General features: G+C 37.5%; 1 protein-coding gene and 1 non-coding gene across 2 annotated transcripts; both read right to left on the reverse strand.

Annotated features, from left to right (window-relative positions):
* Positions 1 to 6,165: 6,165 nt before the first annotated feature.
* FMC1 (formation of mitochondrial complex V assembly factor 1 homolog) lies at positions 6,166 to 13,418 on the reverse strand. Its single transcript, XM_074267791.1, has 2 exons — positions 13,158 to 13,418; positions 6,166 to 7,987 (listed from the first exon to the last, which is right to left on the reverse strand). The coding sequence occupies exons 1-2, from the start codon at positions 13,293 to 13,295 to the stop codon at positions 7,784 to 7,786; spliced, it is 342 nt and encodes a 113-aa protein (XP_074123892.1). The 5' UTR covers positions 13,296 to 13,418; the 3' UTR covers positions 6,166 to 7,783.
* An 832-nt stretch (positions 13,419 to 14,250) lies between these two features.
* TRNAR-CCU (transfer RNA arginine (anticodon CCU)) lies at positions 14,251 to 14,323 on the reverse strand. Its single transcript has one exon. It is a non-coding gene; the product is annotated as a tRNA-Arg (tRNA).
* Positions 14,324 to 17,056: the final 2,733 nt, after the last annotated feature.

The raw sequence follows: 17,056 nt of genomic DNA on the forward strand, positions 1-17,056 counted from the left end.
GCAAAGTCTTTGGGGTTCTCTAAGTATACCATCATGTCATCTGCAAAGAGCCATAGTTTGATTTCCTCATTACCTACTCTAATTCCTTGAATCTCTTTCTCGGCTCTTATTGCCGAGGCTAGCATTTCTAGTACAATATTAAATAATAATGGTGATAGTGGACAACCTTGTTTCACTCCTGATCTTACTGGGAAAGGTTCCAGTTTATCGCCATTACATATGATGTTTACTGAAGGCTTTAAAAATATGCTCCTCATTATTTTAAGGAATAGTCCATTTATTCCTATACTCTTGAGTGTTTTTAGTAGGAATGGATGTTGGATTTTATCAAATGCTTTTTCTTCATCTATTGAGATTGATCCAACCATTCTTGAGAGCAATTTGAAACTATGCCCAAAAGGCTATCAAGATGTGCATACCCTTTGACCCAGCAGTGTTTCTACTGGGATTATATCCCAGAGATCTTAGAGGTGGGGAAATGGGACCCACATGTGCAAAAATGTTTGTGGCAGCCCACAAGAAACTGGAAACTAAGTGGATGCTCATCAGTTGGAAAATGCCTGAATAAGTTATGGTCTATGAATGTTATGGAATGTTATTGTTGTATAATAAATGATCATCAGGATGATTTCACAGAAGCCTAGAGAGACTTACATGAACTGATGCCGAGTGAAGTGAGTACAACCAAGAGAACATTTTACATAACAAAATATGTGAAGATCAATTCTGATGGACGTGGTTCTTTTCAACAATGAGATAATTCAGACCAATTCCAATGATCTTGTGATGAAGAGAACCATCTACACCCAAAGAGCACTGTGGGAACTGAGTGTGGTTCACAACATGGCATTTTCACTCTTTTTGTTGTTGTTTGCTTGCATTTTATTTTTTCTCATTTTTTTCTTGTGCAGCAAGATAATTGTATAAATATGTATACATATATTGGATTTAACATATATTTTTATCATCTTTAACATATATTGGATTACTTGCCATATAGGAGAGGGAGTGAGAGGAAGGGAAGGGAATTGAAATACAAGATTTTGCAAGAGTCAATGTTGAAAAATTATCCATGCATACATTTTGAAAATAAAAGTTTTAATAAAAAATGTTCCAGCTATAAAAGGAATAAAAATATGATTAAAATGTTCCTTTATTTGAAAGACATAATAAAATATAATAATCACTGAATAAGCATTAGTTTTTCAGCATGATTTATATTTTGTGCTTTTATCTGATTATAGACATTCCCCGCACATACATCAAAATTCAACAAAAAGAATTTTGTGATTTTTACTCCAAAGAAATTTTCAGTGTAATTTCTTTTACTCCATATAGTTCTGCCTCAAACTCCAATATTCTATTTGATTTTTGAAATATTAGTTGTATTTTTATGAGAGTGGAAAGAAAACTTATGTAGTTAGATAATGGAGTATAGGAAGGTGATTCATATATATGCCAAATATAGAAAGGTAAGAGAGGCCAGATTGTGAAGTGAAATAAACAGATAAGTCATAGTTCATCTCAGAGTCAATAGTGAACCAGTGAAGTTCATTGAGGAGATGGTGATATGATCAGATTTTCATTTTTAGAAATTCATTTTGATAGATATCTGGAGGATGTATTTTAGCTACGGAGACCAATTAGAGAGTTAGTTTAGCATTCAAGGAAAAAGTGATCTGAATTAGAATGGATATTGTATAAATGGAATGAGAAGGAGGGATATGAGAAATTATCAGAAGTAGAAATGACAAGGTTTTCCAACTGCATGGGTTGATGTGAGAATGAAAAGTGAGGCATCATGAACTTAAGGGAACAGGTGGACAGTGATAGTTTTGAAAGAAATAGGTAAGCTTTCAAAAAGGGTGAGTTGTGGGTGAAAACATAAGGTGTGTGATGAAAATTGAAGTTAAGCAGAGTTAGTTATTTTCTGTTACATGTTCTGTTCCATTCAAAAGAAAAAGCCATTTAATGGTCACAATCCTGGAGCAAACATCTTTTAATACATATTTGATATAGTCATCAGGAGTTGATCTGGAAGCAAGGTTTGGGTATAATCATAGAAAAAAGAGCAGTGTGAAATGAGGTTTTCCCAAATGGCTTTTAGTTTCATTCCTAAATAAAACTTAATTGTAACTAACTTGAATGCTTAAAGTGTGTGTGTGTGTGTGTGTGTGTGTGTGTGTGTGTGTGTGTGTGTAAATCAAATTTTCTATCAGCTGTGGTTTTTCATCACAATGCTTGAAAATTCTTTTCCCTGAATAGTCTCCTTTTTCTCTGAAGGATTATACTCAATTTTGCTGTTTAGGTGATTCTTGGTTATAATCCTAGCTCCATTGCCCTCCAGAATATATATTCCAAGCCCTCCAGTCCTTTAATGTAGAAGCTGCTAAATCTTGTGTTATCCTGACTGTGGCTCCACTACATTTAAATTATTTCTTTTTTGGACACTTACAATATTTTCTCCTTGACTTGGCGTTCTGGAATTTGGCTATAATATTCCTGGGAATTCTTACTTTGGGATATTTTTCAGGAGGTTATAGGTGGATTTTTTCAATTTCTATTTTGCACTCTGGTTTTAGAATATCAGGGCAGTTTTCCTTTAATTTCTTGAAAGATGATGTCCAGGCTTCTTCTTATTATTATTTTTATTTATTTATTTATTTATTTTAATCTTGACTTTCAAGTATGCCAGTTACTTTTTTAAACTAATCTCTCCTGAATCTATTTTCCAGGTTAGTTATTTTTCCAATGAGATATTTTACATTTCTTTCTATTTTTCTTTTTTCTTTTTTTCTTTTTTTTTGGTTTTGCTTTATTGTAGCTTGATTTTTCATAAAATCATTAGCTTCTATTTGCTTAATTCTAATTTTTAATGAATTAATTTCCTCAGTGAGCTTTCTTTATTAAAACTTTTTATTTTTCAAAACATATGTGTGGACAATTATTCTACATTCTTCCTTGCAAAACCTTGTGTTCCAATTTTCCCCTCTTTTCCCCACCCCTTCCCCTAGATGGCAAGTAGTCCAACATATATTAAAAATAGTAGAAATATGTTAAATCCAATATGTGCATACATATTTATACAATTATCTTGCTGAACAAGAAAAATTAAATCAAACCAGAAAAAATGAGAAGCAAAATAAAATGCAAGCAAACAACAAAAAAGAGTGAAAATGCTATGTTGTGAACCACAGTCAGTTCCCACAGTCCTCTTTGGGTGTAGATGGCTCTCTTCTCTAAACAACTGGAATTGGTTTGAATCATCTCATTGTTGAAAAGAGCCACATCCATCAGAATTGATCATCGTATAATCTTGCTGCTGCCGTGTACAATGGTTTCCTGGCTCTATTCACTTCTCTTGGCACCAGTTCACATAAGTCTCTCCAGCCCTTTCTGAAATCATCCTGTTGGTTGTTTCAGAACAATAATATTCCAAAGCATTCGTTTCTCAGTGAGCTTTTATACCTTCTTCCTCAATTGACCCATTTTGCTGTTTAAGACATTCTTTTCCTCATTAATTTTTTGCATTTTTTTGCACCACTATCAATTCTTTTTCTAATTTTTCCTCTATCTCTCTTACTTGATTTTCAAAATCCCTTTTGAGCTTTTCTATAACTTGAGCCCCATTCTTATTTTTCTTGGAGGCTTTTGATATAGGAGCTTTGACTTTATCTTCTGTGTATTTTGATCTTCTTTGTCACCATAATAATTTCCTGTGGTCAGAAACTTGTTTTCTGCTCATTTTCCTAGCTTATCACTTGGCTTTAACTCTTTAAATTTTGTTAAAGTAAGGCTCTGTTTCCAGGGTGAAGAGTGCACTAACTATCCCAAACTTTAGGGGTTTTGTGTAGTTGTTTTCACAGATTCTTCCAGGAATCTAATCACAAGCCCTTTTCTCTCCTGGAGATGTTAAGAATGTCCTCACCTCACTGTAGCTGTAAGAAATAGTGTTTTAAAGTAACAGAATCCTTCCTCAGTCCTAATGAAGAGATCTTTTGTGAGCTGAGGCTTCAGGAAGTTTTCATTTTGTCACTGACACCACTGCCTATGGCTACTCTTGGTTTGCTGGTTTCCCAAAGCACTCACCCTCCTGGTAAACCTTTTCTGCCAATCTTCCAAGTTTCCTTTGGTGTCTGAGCTGAGAAGTTTAGAAACTGCCAGTACTCCTGCTAATTCAGAGGTCCTGCTTTGCTGACTCTGGGGCTGAGCCTCCACTGGGATTGTATGCTGTTGCCACAAACTTTTTCTGCTGACATTCCACGTTCTCTTTGGTGTCTGTGCACTGAAGTGTGGAAGCCACCAGTACTATCACTGATTCAGGTCCTTAGATGGATTCCTGCTTTGCTGGTGTGGGGCCAGGCCAGAGCTGGTACAGCCTGTATCAGGACTGCATCTGACATCAGACCTTTTCTAATGGCCTTCTAAGTTGTCTATGGCTAGAAAATATTCTACATCATCCATCTTTTTAGATGTTTTAGGTGTTTTAAAATTTGTTTAGAGTCATTATTTAAAGAAATTTGGAACAATTTGGGGGAGAAGTTGGGCGAGTTCCTGCCTTTACTCCACCATCTGGACTCCACCTCTTCAAGTTCAAATTTTGACAAGTAACCTTATTCAAGCCTCATTTTCATCATTTGAGAAACAGGGCTAATGTCACTTTTTACAGAGCCATTATGAAAATCAAATGAGAAGGCAAATTCAGAACTTTTGCAAACCTTAAAGCACTCCATAAATACTCATTACTATTATTCTCTAGAGGATGCTGGTTAATGGAGAGTGAAACAAGACAATATAAGAAAGAAAAATGAACTTGATACGGCATGAGCTGAAGTTCAGAACAGGAGTGAAGAGAGAAATAGTACATCTTGGAAGTAGTAAAGGGAGAAGACATCAGAGAGGCAGCAGAGCTCAAACTAGGGTCAACTTCTCTAAGATACTCTTGGTCTTTGAAGCTTCCCTTTTTCTCCTTCAGAAGCTAGATTTTTTTTTTAATAATAGCTTTTAATTTTCAAAATATATGCAAAGATAGTTTTTAACATTCACCCTTGCAAAATCTTGTGTTCCAAATTTTTTCTTCCTCCCTTCCCTCCCTTTTACCTCCTCTCTTAGACAGCAAGTAATTCAATATATGCAGAACCGAGATTCTTTAAAGGCTTCCTTTAAAGCTTTTAAAGGCTTTAAAGGAGAGGTTCCTAAATAAATTCCCAAATATTTTATACTATTGACAGCTATTTTAAATGGAATTTCTCTTTGTATCTCTTGCTGTTGGATTTTGTAAATGACATATAAAAATCCTTTATGTGGATTTATTTTGTATTCTGTATCCTGCAACTTTGCTAAGTTGATTCTCTAGGGAATTCTTTCATTTTATAAATGAGAAATCTGAAACTCAGAGCAGTGAGTGACTTATCAAATATTACATGGGAATTACAAGACGAGATTTCACATGGCTTAGACAAATCACTGAATTTGGAGTCAAAGGAACTGTGTTCTATTCCCAGATCTATTCTTATTGCTACTTGTATGAACTTGGGATAATTACTTAACATGCCTGAACCACAGTTTCTTCATCTGTAAAATGAAAGAGGCGAGATTAACTGATCTCTGAGGGCTCTTCCAGTTTGGAATATCGCAATCCTAGAAGTCTAATTCTTTTGACTTAAATTTCAGTGGTCTTTGTGCCTCTTAAATTGGAAAATATTCATATGTAAAATCAGCTTAACTTTTTCAAATCATCAATCCACTAGTCACTTTTTATATTTGCAAAGGTCATCTGTGTTATCATCTGTATACAGTAAAGAAAAGCATCAAAGTCTAAAAATGTACCTTACTAGAAATGGTGGTGAGGAGAGAACCCAGTATTAGAACTTTGGAATCCCCAAGTTGCGTGACTTATGTTTTACATTTTAATAATGATATAGGCTTCTGAGACTCAATAGTTCTTTTACCACAGTGCGCAGCAATTCTTAATTATGTGATTATATTAAAGTGTGAATATGCAAATTACATGGTAAGTAAAAACAAATATCACTTAAGCGATAAAGAAATAATTTTCATAAATTTTGGCAAGTTCTCTGTATATTTTCCTCTGGTATTAGAAAGAGTAAAACTAGAAAACTCACTCATTTTTCAACCCAGAAAGAGAGAAAGATAACAAATAAGTGAAGAAAAAAGAAAAATATAATAATAAGATTCTGCTTTTTAAGTCACCATGCTCTTCAAATTATCTCTTCTTTCTGAGTTTATACTGAAGAAGTCTCCTGATGATTGCCTATGTGAAGAGGCACTATAAAATGACACTCCTTTGACTCCAAATTCAGAGTCACTCTGTAAAATGCATCTCTAATAGTACCCTAAATTTTCCTCTCTCAGGAAAGGTGCAATGAACTTAAATATCTTAGAAAAGAGGTAAGGAGAGGTATTTGGCAACTGATGTAATTTCAAATTAATGACTCATAATTCAGGCTGGATCCACACCTGAATTTCAAGCAATAAGATATGTAACAATATTGAAATCTGTAACAGACTTCTAAATAAGTGATTTACGAGGATTCTAGGACCAGTCAAAGTTGAATTTATAAAGTAATGACAAAAATGATGATTTCCCCATTTTAGGCATCATCTCTCAAGACAAATTTTTAGAAAAACCTTATACATTCCATTTTTAAAGGAAAAAAATCTTTTCAGGCCTCCCCTTTAGTATTTCTAATTCACTTCAAATACCAAGTAAAAAAACAAAAATCATAATAAGGGATCAAAACAGGTATTTCCTCTTATGTTTTGTCTCTATATTTTGCATGTGAATGAATATTCTATGTCCATCTTCATGATTGGCATCTCAAATTATTTGGAAGACAGAGATCATATTTTATAATTTTGTTTTTAAATCAGGACTCTTTAACATATATATATATATATATATATATATATATATATTTTTTTTTTGTACTGTGGAAATCTAGTGAAACCTATGAATCCTAAGGATAATATTTTTAAATGTACAAAATTAAATACATAACAAGGGAAATAAATTAAAATGTAGACATCAAAAAACATTTTTTAAACCAAGTTCTAAGATCCCAAATTAAGGACTTCTTCTAAATAGTGTCAATGGTTAAGGATACAAGAGGACCAAGTCAGAATGTATTACTTCCAAAACATCAAGAATTTATAATTACCGTAGCAGATTATACTAGTTGGACAATTACTTAAGAAAGGTACACAGATCTCTATACAAAGTATATCAAATATGAAAAGCCTCTGTTCTTTACAATGTGAACTCAAAAATACCAACTTTACATATGCAAAATGCCTAATACTATCAAATGTTAAATACTGTCCAATGTAAAAAATTCTGGAATTTTCTGGGTTTATTTTTACCTTCCAATTGGAAGGTCTTAATTCTGCTAAAGCCAAGATATGATTTCTGTGTGGTCTGATAAGTTTGCATCTTTTACCCTAGGCAGCAGTTTCAAAAACTGCTAAAAGTAAGCTTTGTACAGTGAGATGATGATAAATGTATATAAATTTTTATCCCTATTATTTGCTAAAACTACTTAAAGACAGGAAGCATCACATTAGGACAAGAGTAGAACCTTCATTGATTTGATAATGGAATAGAAAACTTCCCAATGATCTGAGAATCATTCAGAAAATAAAACTACATATAACTAATTTTTGTGAACAACTATTTTTAAATTTAATCATCAATACAAGTTGAAAAACAGAGATAACTGTTAAGATCTTGTAAGAAAGCAGCATCCGGTGAATCTTTCCATTCTCAAGACTCCCAGCCCTTCCCTCCAGGCTGTTGAGGCAACTTGAGACCCACTGCACCAGCAGTCTCTTCCACGGAACGCTCACCCTTGCTGTGAAACTCCTGGTGAAGGGCCACATGATTCCGAGTACTTCGAAGGAGACAAAGATATGTAGCAGCTTGGAAATGTAACTCATGTTGAGCTCTGCAGAGCTTCTCACTGGTGACCTAGGAAAAATGGCACAGTGAATTATCAGAAAACTCCATAGGAAACAATACAACTTAATTTAATGTAAATAAACTTATAATTTGGGAACAAAGACAACTGTGGAGTTGGACAGAAAAAAAAGGATTTAAGGCAAATTTTCAATATAACATTCATGAAATGTATCCATAACATTTTATATCTTCACTGTCTGAAATATAACTCATAGCTTTTAAAAAATATGTTAACAATACATATCCATGTTTCTAAGATAAAAACATTTTGAAGATATGCTTAAATTCATTATTATGATTTCTGAGGTTTTTAAAATTTTTTTTTGCTGAGGCAATTGGGGTTAAGTGACTTGCCCAGGGTCACACAATTAGGAAGTGTTAAGTGTCTAAAGCCATTATTTGAACTCAGATCCTCCTGACTTCAGGGCTGGTGCTCTATCCACTGCCATCTAGCTGCCCCACAATGACACATTTTTACACAATCTAACATAGATACTAACATGGTACTAGAGGGATACTCAATACTGAAGTTTATGTTTACCATAATATTAGGATGATTCCTAATTTTAAATTTTAATATATACTAGAAATAAAAGCAAAATTTTGGTGCCAGTTACATAGAATTTTAGGTTTGAAGGCATCTCATAAAATCATTTAATCTGCATTTGTCATTTTTACAAATGTAGAAACTAAGGCTTAAATTTCTTTAAATAACTTGTCCAAGGTCAAAAAATGTAATTTTGGGGCAAAATGAAGTTCTGTTGATTGAAAATTTAAAGCTGTTGCTCTTATTCTATGCTGCCTCTTAAAAGATACCAATTAAAAATAGTAACAACAAAAATCCATCCCCACTTTAAAGAACATACTTTTCCTTAATTGACTATTTCCAAAGATTTTTAGTGTTATATATGTCATAAATGCTCTTATGATTTTTCAATATTAAACAAAGTAATCTTTTTAACCTGGAAACACAAATTGAAGTCTATTTCTCCAAAGACACAATGAGAAAAAAAATACTCCAAAAAAGGTGCTCTCAGATCCTATATTTTGATACTCTCAGATTTTACTGATACACCAGCAGGATTTTGACTTTAAGCTTTCCAGAAATTAGGAAAATTCTTTTGAAAACCTGTCAGCAAAACTTCCTTTCTTTGAGAAGGTAAGTATGGGTGAAGAATATCAAATACACTAACAGACACAATAAATACATTGGTCTGTTACTAAATTGCCCCCCCCCCTTTTATTTTTTTGGGATTAAGTTACTTGCCAGGATCACACAACTAGTAAGTATTAAGTGTCCAAGACTACATTTGAACTCAGGCCCTCCTGACTTAAGGTCCAGTACTACACCATCTAGTGGCTCCCTCTCTTTAATTCTTGTAAGAAATGGCTCCTGAGGTAGGAGAAGAGATGGGTATGAAAACAAACAATGTAAAAGATGTAAATAAAAATTAAGAGAAAAGAAAATTCACCAGCACAGATTACAGCTTGGATTTTCATTATATTTTATGTAACTCATTATGTCATCCATCTGAGTGACTAAAGTTTTAGGGCATGGTTAAGACAAGAAATGAAGATTATTGTTCCCTTTGTGTCCCTCCGTCAATTTAAGGGGTATTTTTTGGACACTACTGTCAAATATCTCTTTCACTAATAACTTTTCCTTTCTAAAAATGAGGTAATTAGGTAAAGCAGAAATGGTAGCTGTTATTACCAGTTATTGTTTGAAATTTTATTTGGAATTAAGAATTAGGAGTCCGACACAACAGTCAGTGACTATACTAATCTAATGTTTGATAAGCCCAAAGACTCCACCTTCTGGGATAAGAACTTACTATCTGACAAAAATTGCTGAGAAAACTGGAAAAGTATGGCAGAAACTAGGCAGAGACCAACATTTTACATCCTATACCAAAATAAGGTCAAAGAAATAAACATAAAGGATGATACTTAAGCAAATTAGGAGATCAGGGATAGTTTGCCAGTCAGATCTTTGTCCTACTCCACCCTCTGATCTCCCTTCCCTTTCTCTGTCTATACCCATAGATCAAGCCAGCACAGAGTTGAGTAGGGTCATCCTCTAAGTATATGTTAATAGAGAATTGTCCACTTGGTAATTAGCCTCAAGTGCTAGGTTATCTTGCGTTAAGTGCATCTGCTCAGTTCTAGCCCTTTACAGGATATGAACGTGTTTCAGATCAAAAAATTAAAGCCATCTATGGTCATATGAAAAAATGCTCTAAATCACAATTGATCAGAGAAATAAAAAATTAAAACAACTTTGAGGTACCACTTCACATTTATCAAATTGGCTAAGATGACAGGAAAATATAATAATAAATGTGGAAGGGAAGTGTGGGAAAACTGGAACACTTTTGTAGATGGAGTTGTGAACTGATCCAACCATTCTGGAGAATAGTATGGAACTATCTCCAAAGGGCTATCAAACTGTGCATACCTTTTAATCCAGCAGATAGATTTATATCCCAAAGAGATCATAAAAGAGGAGAAAGGACTCCCATGTGCAAAAATATTTGTAACAGCTTTTTGTGGTGGCAAAGAATTAGAAACTGAGAGATGCCCATCAATTGGAGAATGGCTGAATTAACTTATGATATGTAAATGTAATGGAATATTATTGTTCTTTAAGAAATGATAAGCAGGTTGATTCCAGAAAAGCCTGGAAACATTTGCGTGAGCTAATACTGAGAGAAGTGAGCAGAAGGAGAACATTGTGATTATGTGATGACCAACTCTGACAGGCATAGCTCTTTTTAGTAATACAGTGATCCAAGACAATTCCAATAGGATTGGGATAGAAAATGCCATCCTCATCCAGAGAGAACTATGGAGGCTAAATGTGGATTGAAGCATATTATTTTCACCCTTTTTTGGTTTGTTTTTTCTTTCTCATGATTTTCCCCTTTTGTTGTGGTTTTTCTTTTCCAATATAATATGGAAATATGTTAAACATGATTATACATCTATAACCTATATCAGATTGTTTGCTATCTTGGGGAAAGGGAAAATAAAGGAGGGAAGAGGAAAAAATTTTGGAACTCAAAGTCTTACAAAAATGAATGCTGAAAGATTATATGATGATCAACTGTAATGGATTTGGGTCTTTTCAATAATGAGGTGATTCAAGGTAACAGATTTAGGATGCAAACTATCAACTGAATCCAGAGAAAACTATGGAGACTGAATGTGGATGAAAGCATAGTATTTTCATCTTTGGTTGTTGTTGTTTGTTTGCTAGCTTTTTTCCCCCTTTCTCTTCCCTTTTCAGCTGATGTTTCTTGCATAACATGACAAATATGCAAATATATTTAAAAGAATTGCACATATTTAACTTATATCAGATTGCTTGCTATTAGGGGGAGGAAGGAGGGAAGGGAGGGAAGGAGAAAAATTTGGAACACAAAATTTTATAAAAATGAATGTTGAAAACTATCTTTTACATGTATTTGGAAAAATAAAATACTATTGAGTTAAAAAAGAAAAGAAAAGAAAAGAAATTAGGAGTCAGAATCCAGAACATGAGGTCAGAAGATGCTCAAGCGTCCCAAACCTTTTTTTTTGTGTGTGTGTCATGATGCTCTTGGGCAGTGTGGTGAAGGCTATGAAAGAGTTGCCAAAATAATTTAAAGAAAAGACCCCCATGCTAGACTGAGCTTTCTGCACTATAGCCGCACCAAATATGCTAAAATATAGAAACTTACTTCCAAAAGACTGCTTTCAGGGCTTTGTTTCTGGTTAACAAGGAGTAATATAATATTTGGAGTACAGTATGAATTTCATCTCAATAATCAATTAAATTTTGATGATTTGGTATTTATAAACATTTATATATAAATATGCACACAGAAAAAAATAATTAAGATAAAATGACAGGAGGTAAAGTACTAAGCATTCTATTTTACAGTAAAATAAGAAAGCACAAATCTTACTTTTAAACTTGCCATCTTGCAGGGGGAAAAGGACAAAAGAGATTAGTAATAGGATGAGAAACAAGGCTCAACATAGTCCAAAAGAACCTAATAGAAAAAATAAATTTCATAAAAACTAAAGGAAAGGTAAGAATTCCTAACTAAACCAATTCTAGTAGAAGGTACAAGAGAAAAGGGAAATATAAGAGACATTTTAACTATCTGTTAACATTTTGCTCTAATTCGATCCAGTTCAGTCCAATTAACATTTTTCAGTTCCTCTTTGGGTCAAGATGACCTTGTACTCAATAGGGAGGATAGAAAGGCCAACGGAAAGATAGTCCCCTAACTTCAAGCTTAGTCAGCTGGTGACTTCTTCTGTGATTACAGATCATCACTTTCACCTGCCCACGTCTGTTAAGGTGCTCTAAGTTCATCACATGGGGTCTACATAAGGAGGAGGGGGAGGGGGACTTCTTTGGGATTTCTCGACATTATACAGGATATTAAAGAAACCTGGAGATTGATTATTTCCCTCGGAATAAGCTGTGCGCTTTAGCTGACTAAGAGTTGCAAATTCTTTCTTGGTAATTCCCAGTTCCCCAGCTCCTGGAATTTTTTGCATCATCACGCAGACTATTTCCATAAATGAAAAATAAATATTGCCTCGTATAGCCAAAACGGCAGTAATAGTACCCATTCCTACCCTCACCATATGTTTGGACAGCGTGCTCCGCAATAATGACCACCCAGCCCTGGACTGTGACGCTTCTGGTAGATCTACGGCAGAAGCCCTAAACTTCTTGGACCCATCTCTCTGCAATGACATCTGCACAGAAGGTTCATGCTAAACATCCCACTCCCGTTTCAGGGATACACTGTGAACCTCTGTCTTAGAAGGCTTCTCCCAGGTGCTCCAGCAAGGTCATATGTGACATCCCCACTCTGGCCTCAGTTTATTCACCTGTTACATGACATCATCTAGCAGAGGTCACGACCCCACAGGGCTAGGAAGGGATGTGGCGTCGATGGGCAAATTTCAAAGCTCCATTCGTGGAATCCCGAGTCGGGGCCCATCCCGACCCTGCCAATGCCGCGAGTGCCAATAATTAGCATCCCGACATAGGTCGGCGGCGGCGTTCGCGGGCCTGGAGTCCGCTCTCTCCCCGGCCGCTTCCCCTACCCGCCTCGCTCGCTCTTCCCCCCACAAACAGTCCCGCCCCTCTCACTGCGGTCGCGGGGGTCCTTACCCGGTGCGCCCGGAAGGCCTCCACGAGGTACCGATAGGCTGCCGTGTCTCTATAGGACCGGCCTGTGGCCGCGCTCAAGTACCGCAGTTCCTGCAGGAGGGCCCGCAGCGTGCGGGCCGGCGGGCCCAGGGCCACCATCTTAGGATCTGCGCTGAACTCGGAGAAGGCCCCGGCCGAGGACGGAGGCCGACGAGGAGTGGCGTTAGCGCCCTCTGCCGGCGACAAGCCTGAATACTCTTCCTAGCTCCACAACTCCCAGCAGAAATGGGACCCGCCCTCCACCCCCTCACCTTCAAGCCCCGGCACTCAGGCTATGCAATCGAGCTCAGAAAGAAAAAGCAAACGAAAGCTGAGGGCTTGCGGGCCTCCAGCGTTTCTTTGACCTCCACCTCGATAGGACTGCACTTCTGAGAGAAGGCACGGCTGAGCTTTCCCCCAGCCGCTTCTCACCTACGTCCTCATCTTTATCAGAGAAGACGCTGAGAAGGCGGAGCCTGCTTGTTATCATCGATTAAGCAAAATTTCGGCGCCCATTAACGTAGATGCAGAGCCTGCGTCTGGAATCAGATCTTTCCGCTAGATGCTAAGAATGAGCGTCCTTGCCTTCCAGGAGTTTACATTCTAGCAGAGAAGAAAGCATGCACATTTTACATAAGTATATGCGGGAGATGATGAGACGGGAGTGGGGGCGTGGGCAAGAGCAAGGCGAGGTGGCGATTGAGGTGGGCTTTGAAGGAAGCCAGGAATCCCAAGACCCCGGGGTGAAAAGGGAGGGCACGGCAAGCACGACAGAGGTTCTGGGTCATGGAAAGAAGGGCACGCACGCAGAAGGTGGACTGACCAGTATGGGATAAATATAGGTAAATGCCTGCTTGGAAGAGTACATGAGGGAAATAATGCTTAAGAGAGAAAAGGTCGAAACGACTCCCAATGACAATTTTTATATATGGCCAGAAAGTTCTTCAAGAATGTACCCCTTCAGGATTGGAAACTGGTACGTGCTAAATTGCGAGGCGGTGTTGTTGGGTTCGAATCCATGTTGTTTCTTCCCGCAAGAAAACGAGTCATTTGTGAGATTTAACACAAAATTGTTCACCCCAGATGGGACTCGAACCCACAATCCCTGGCTTAGGAGGCCAATGCCTTATCCATTAGGCCACTGGGGCTTCTGGTAAAGCCGTTCTTCAATGATATATTCATTGGGTTTTTTTCATTGGCGCGTCATTACTGACGCCATCACTACTTTTAACCTATCCCGTATATCTATTCTAATAATTGGCAGCTACATTAGACACAGAGACTGGCTGGGAGGTTCCTGTAGAATTCTGGGAGTTGTAGTTTAAACATCAACTGAGACAACCTATTTGCCATTTACCCTTTCCACGCTTGATTGCGTGTATGCACACATTCATACGTGGAACAAGGTACAATTCTGACATAGTCCAGTCCATACGGGAAAGTTCTTTAAGGTGTCTTGCCTTCCCCCGTTTGGCCCAAGATGTCTCACAGGTTTGCTCCGATTCCCCTCCTCCTCCGCCCTGAAGGCGCATGCGGAAGTCTCCGGTGGCACGTGCACAGGACCCGGGCCTTCTGCCGGGTCGGGCGGATCCTCGAGCGCTCTACCTCGGGAGCCCGAGCTGCGCTTCTGGGCCAGGCTACGGACCGGAGCCGCCCTGGCGTCCCGTGATCGGCCTATTAAGCCCGAGCTGCCTCGGCCCGATTCCTCCTTTTATTATAATCACTTCCCCGCGACCGTTCCTTACCTAGGCTGGCTAACTCAGAGCCTCCAAGAACCGCTGGCACCATTCGCGCTCTCCTGCTTGCCCCGGGTGACGTGGTGTAAAGAGGACCCCTCGGGCGTGAGCCTGCGAACTGCGGGTTCGAATCCCAGACCTTCTGCTGAAAGGCAGTGACCTTGAGCAGTGAGAGTGATACAGAAACATGCAGCTCGTTATTCCTACATTTGACCCTTCCTGCGACCCCGAAGGGGATGGAATAGAAGTAGGAGGTGGGAATCCTATTCTCATCCTCCCTGTTTTACCTGTGGGAAATGAGACTGAGCGAGTTAGTCACTTGCCTTACCAAATAATCAGTGGGGAGTATCTTACTCGACTCCTTTAGCAATCTTGAGAGGCTGGGACTATCATCCCCATTTTACAAGTGGGGAATCTTTAGCTGAGAGGTGCAATCACTTGCTCAGAAGCTGACATTAAATGAGGACTTCCCAATGACGGGATCTGTGCTGCCAGGCCTGCTTTGCTGGGTTTCCTCATTCATGGAAGCACAGGGTTGAAAGAGGTGATTTACCCAAGATCTCTTCTAGCTCTTTCATGGGGTGAATTCTCATTCCATCCTAGTGCTTCTCCTTGTTTAGTGGGATCTTGAGGACCACTACCAAGCGCACTCTGCATTCATTTTCCCCAAAATGTGTTCACTTCCACATTATGACTTCAGTCTCTGGGAGCGACTACATAAAGGGCATATGCCTCTAAACTCTGGATCAACTGAGAATTCTTACTTCAAAATGAAAATATTTATTTTTCATAACTCTAAGAACATGGTCATTGCATCCTTCCTTATATGTACATACATACACACACCTAACAATGGCCTCTACTTACTCTTCAATCCCACACTGATTCTTAGCCCTGCATTCACTGTATTTTCGGGACCTACTTTATTCATGATGTTCCCAGTTGTACAATTTTACACCTCACTGAACCAAATTTCTAAACACAGCATAAAAATATGGGAAGTAAATAGCTAAGGTAAGAAAAGTTATTCAATTTACTTTTGTAGGTGACATTAAGAAATCTAAGAGCTTGAGTACATAAAGCTTGGTTCTATATCCAGCTCTGAATTTTCAACTTTTCCCCAAAAATGTGTTCACTTCCACATTAGTTAAGAGCACCCAAATCTAATTTTCACCTACAAATACTATATCAGGGCAAAACGTGATAGTTGGATCCTCTGGGAAATACTCAGATTCCTCCATGGCAAAAATCTAGGAGAGTCACTGAAAGGAGCACAGTAACAGCATGTTTCTGTGTGAACTAGTTCCTGTTTAATTGTTGAAATGCCTATAATCAACAGCTGCTTCTGGAAAATTTAGAATAAACTTTGCTTGACTGAATCAATCAACAGGCATCTGTTAAAAGCCAGGAGTGCCCGGGATACAAGTACAAACCCGAGACAGTATCTTGCAATCCAATATATTTTCCATATCTAAGGATAAACCAGTTTTTGCCAATCCCTACTACACATATTCATATCTCCAATTCACAGCCTAGACCTGGCCCTTTATTTTCTGCCTGAATTACTTTTTAACACTTTACCACTATCTTCACCTCCTTTACTAGTTCCTGTCTCCTGGCTTCCAAAATCCTTTCCCTAGATTCCTGCCTTTCCTTGAAAGTCACTCAATATTCCCCAATACTCAATCTTTAGATTTCTTTAGTTCAGTTACCTTTCCAAACAATGACCCCTATCACCTATAAAACTGAAGGAGGCTGAGGAAACAGTCTTGCTGAATTCTAATTTGCCTTGCCATGAAAAACTATAAATGTTATATTTGAATTTGCCACAAAAATTGTCTAAGAGATGTTCTTCATATGAGAAAATAGTTCTATTTACAAAAAGATTCCCCATGGGGCTCCGCCAGTTCTCTACAAATAAGGGCTTGGTTTATTATTTTGTTGATTATCTAGATTTTTAAATTTTAATGATGTGGATTAAACATAAGTGTGCACATATATGTTTTATTTTCTGGAGAGCAAATTTTTTTTTTCCTTCCTACAGTATAATTCTATAAATATTGCTTTGAGCAGGTAACCTTATGAGTTCAAGAAGGATGAAATGACAATGTGGCAACCAAATGAATATGTGGAGGTAAATGAGAG

The sequence above is a fragment of the Sminthopsis crassicaudata genome, chromosome 5 (genome assembly GCF_048593235.1).
Source record: "Sminthopsis crassicaudata isolate SCR6 chromosome 5, ASM4859323v1, whole genome shotgun sequence".
In the NCBI taxonomy this organism is placed as follows: Eukaryota; Metazoa; Chordata; class Mammalia; order Dasyuromorphia; family Dasyuridae; genus Sminthopsis; species Sminthopsis crassicaudata.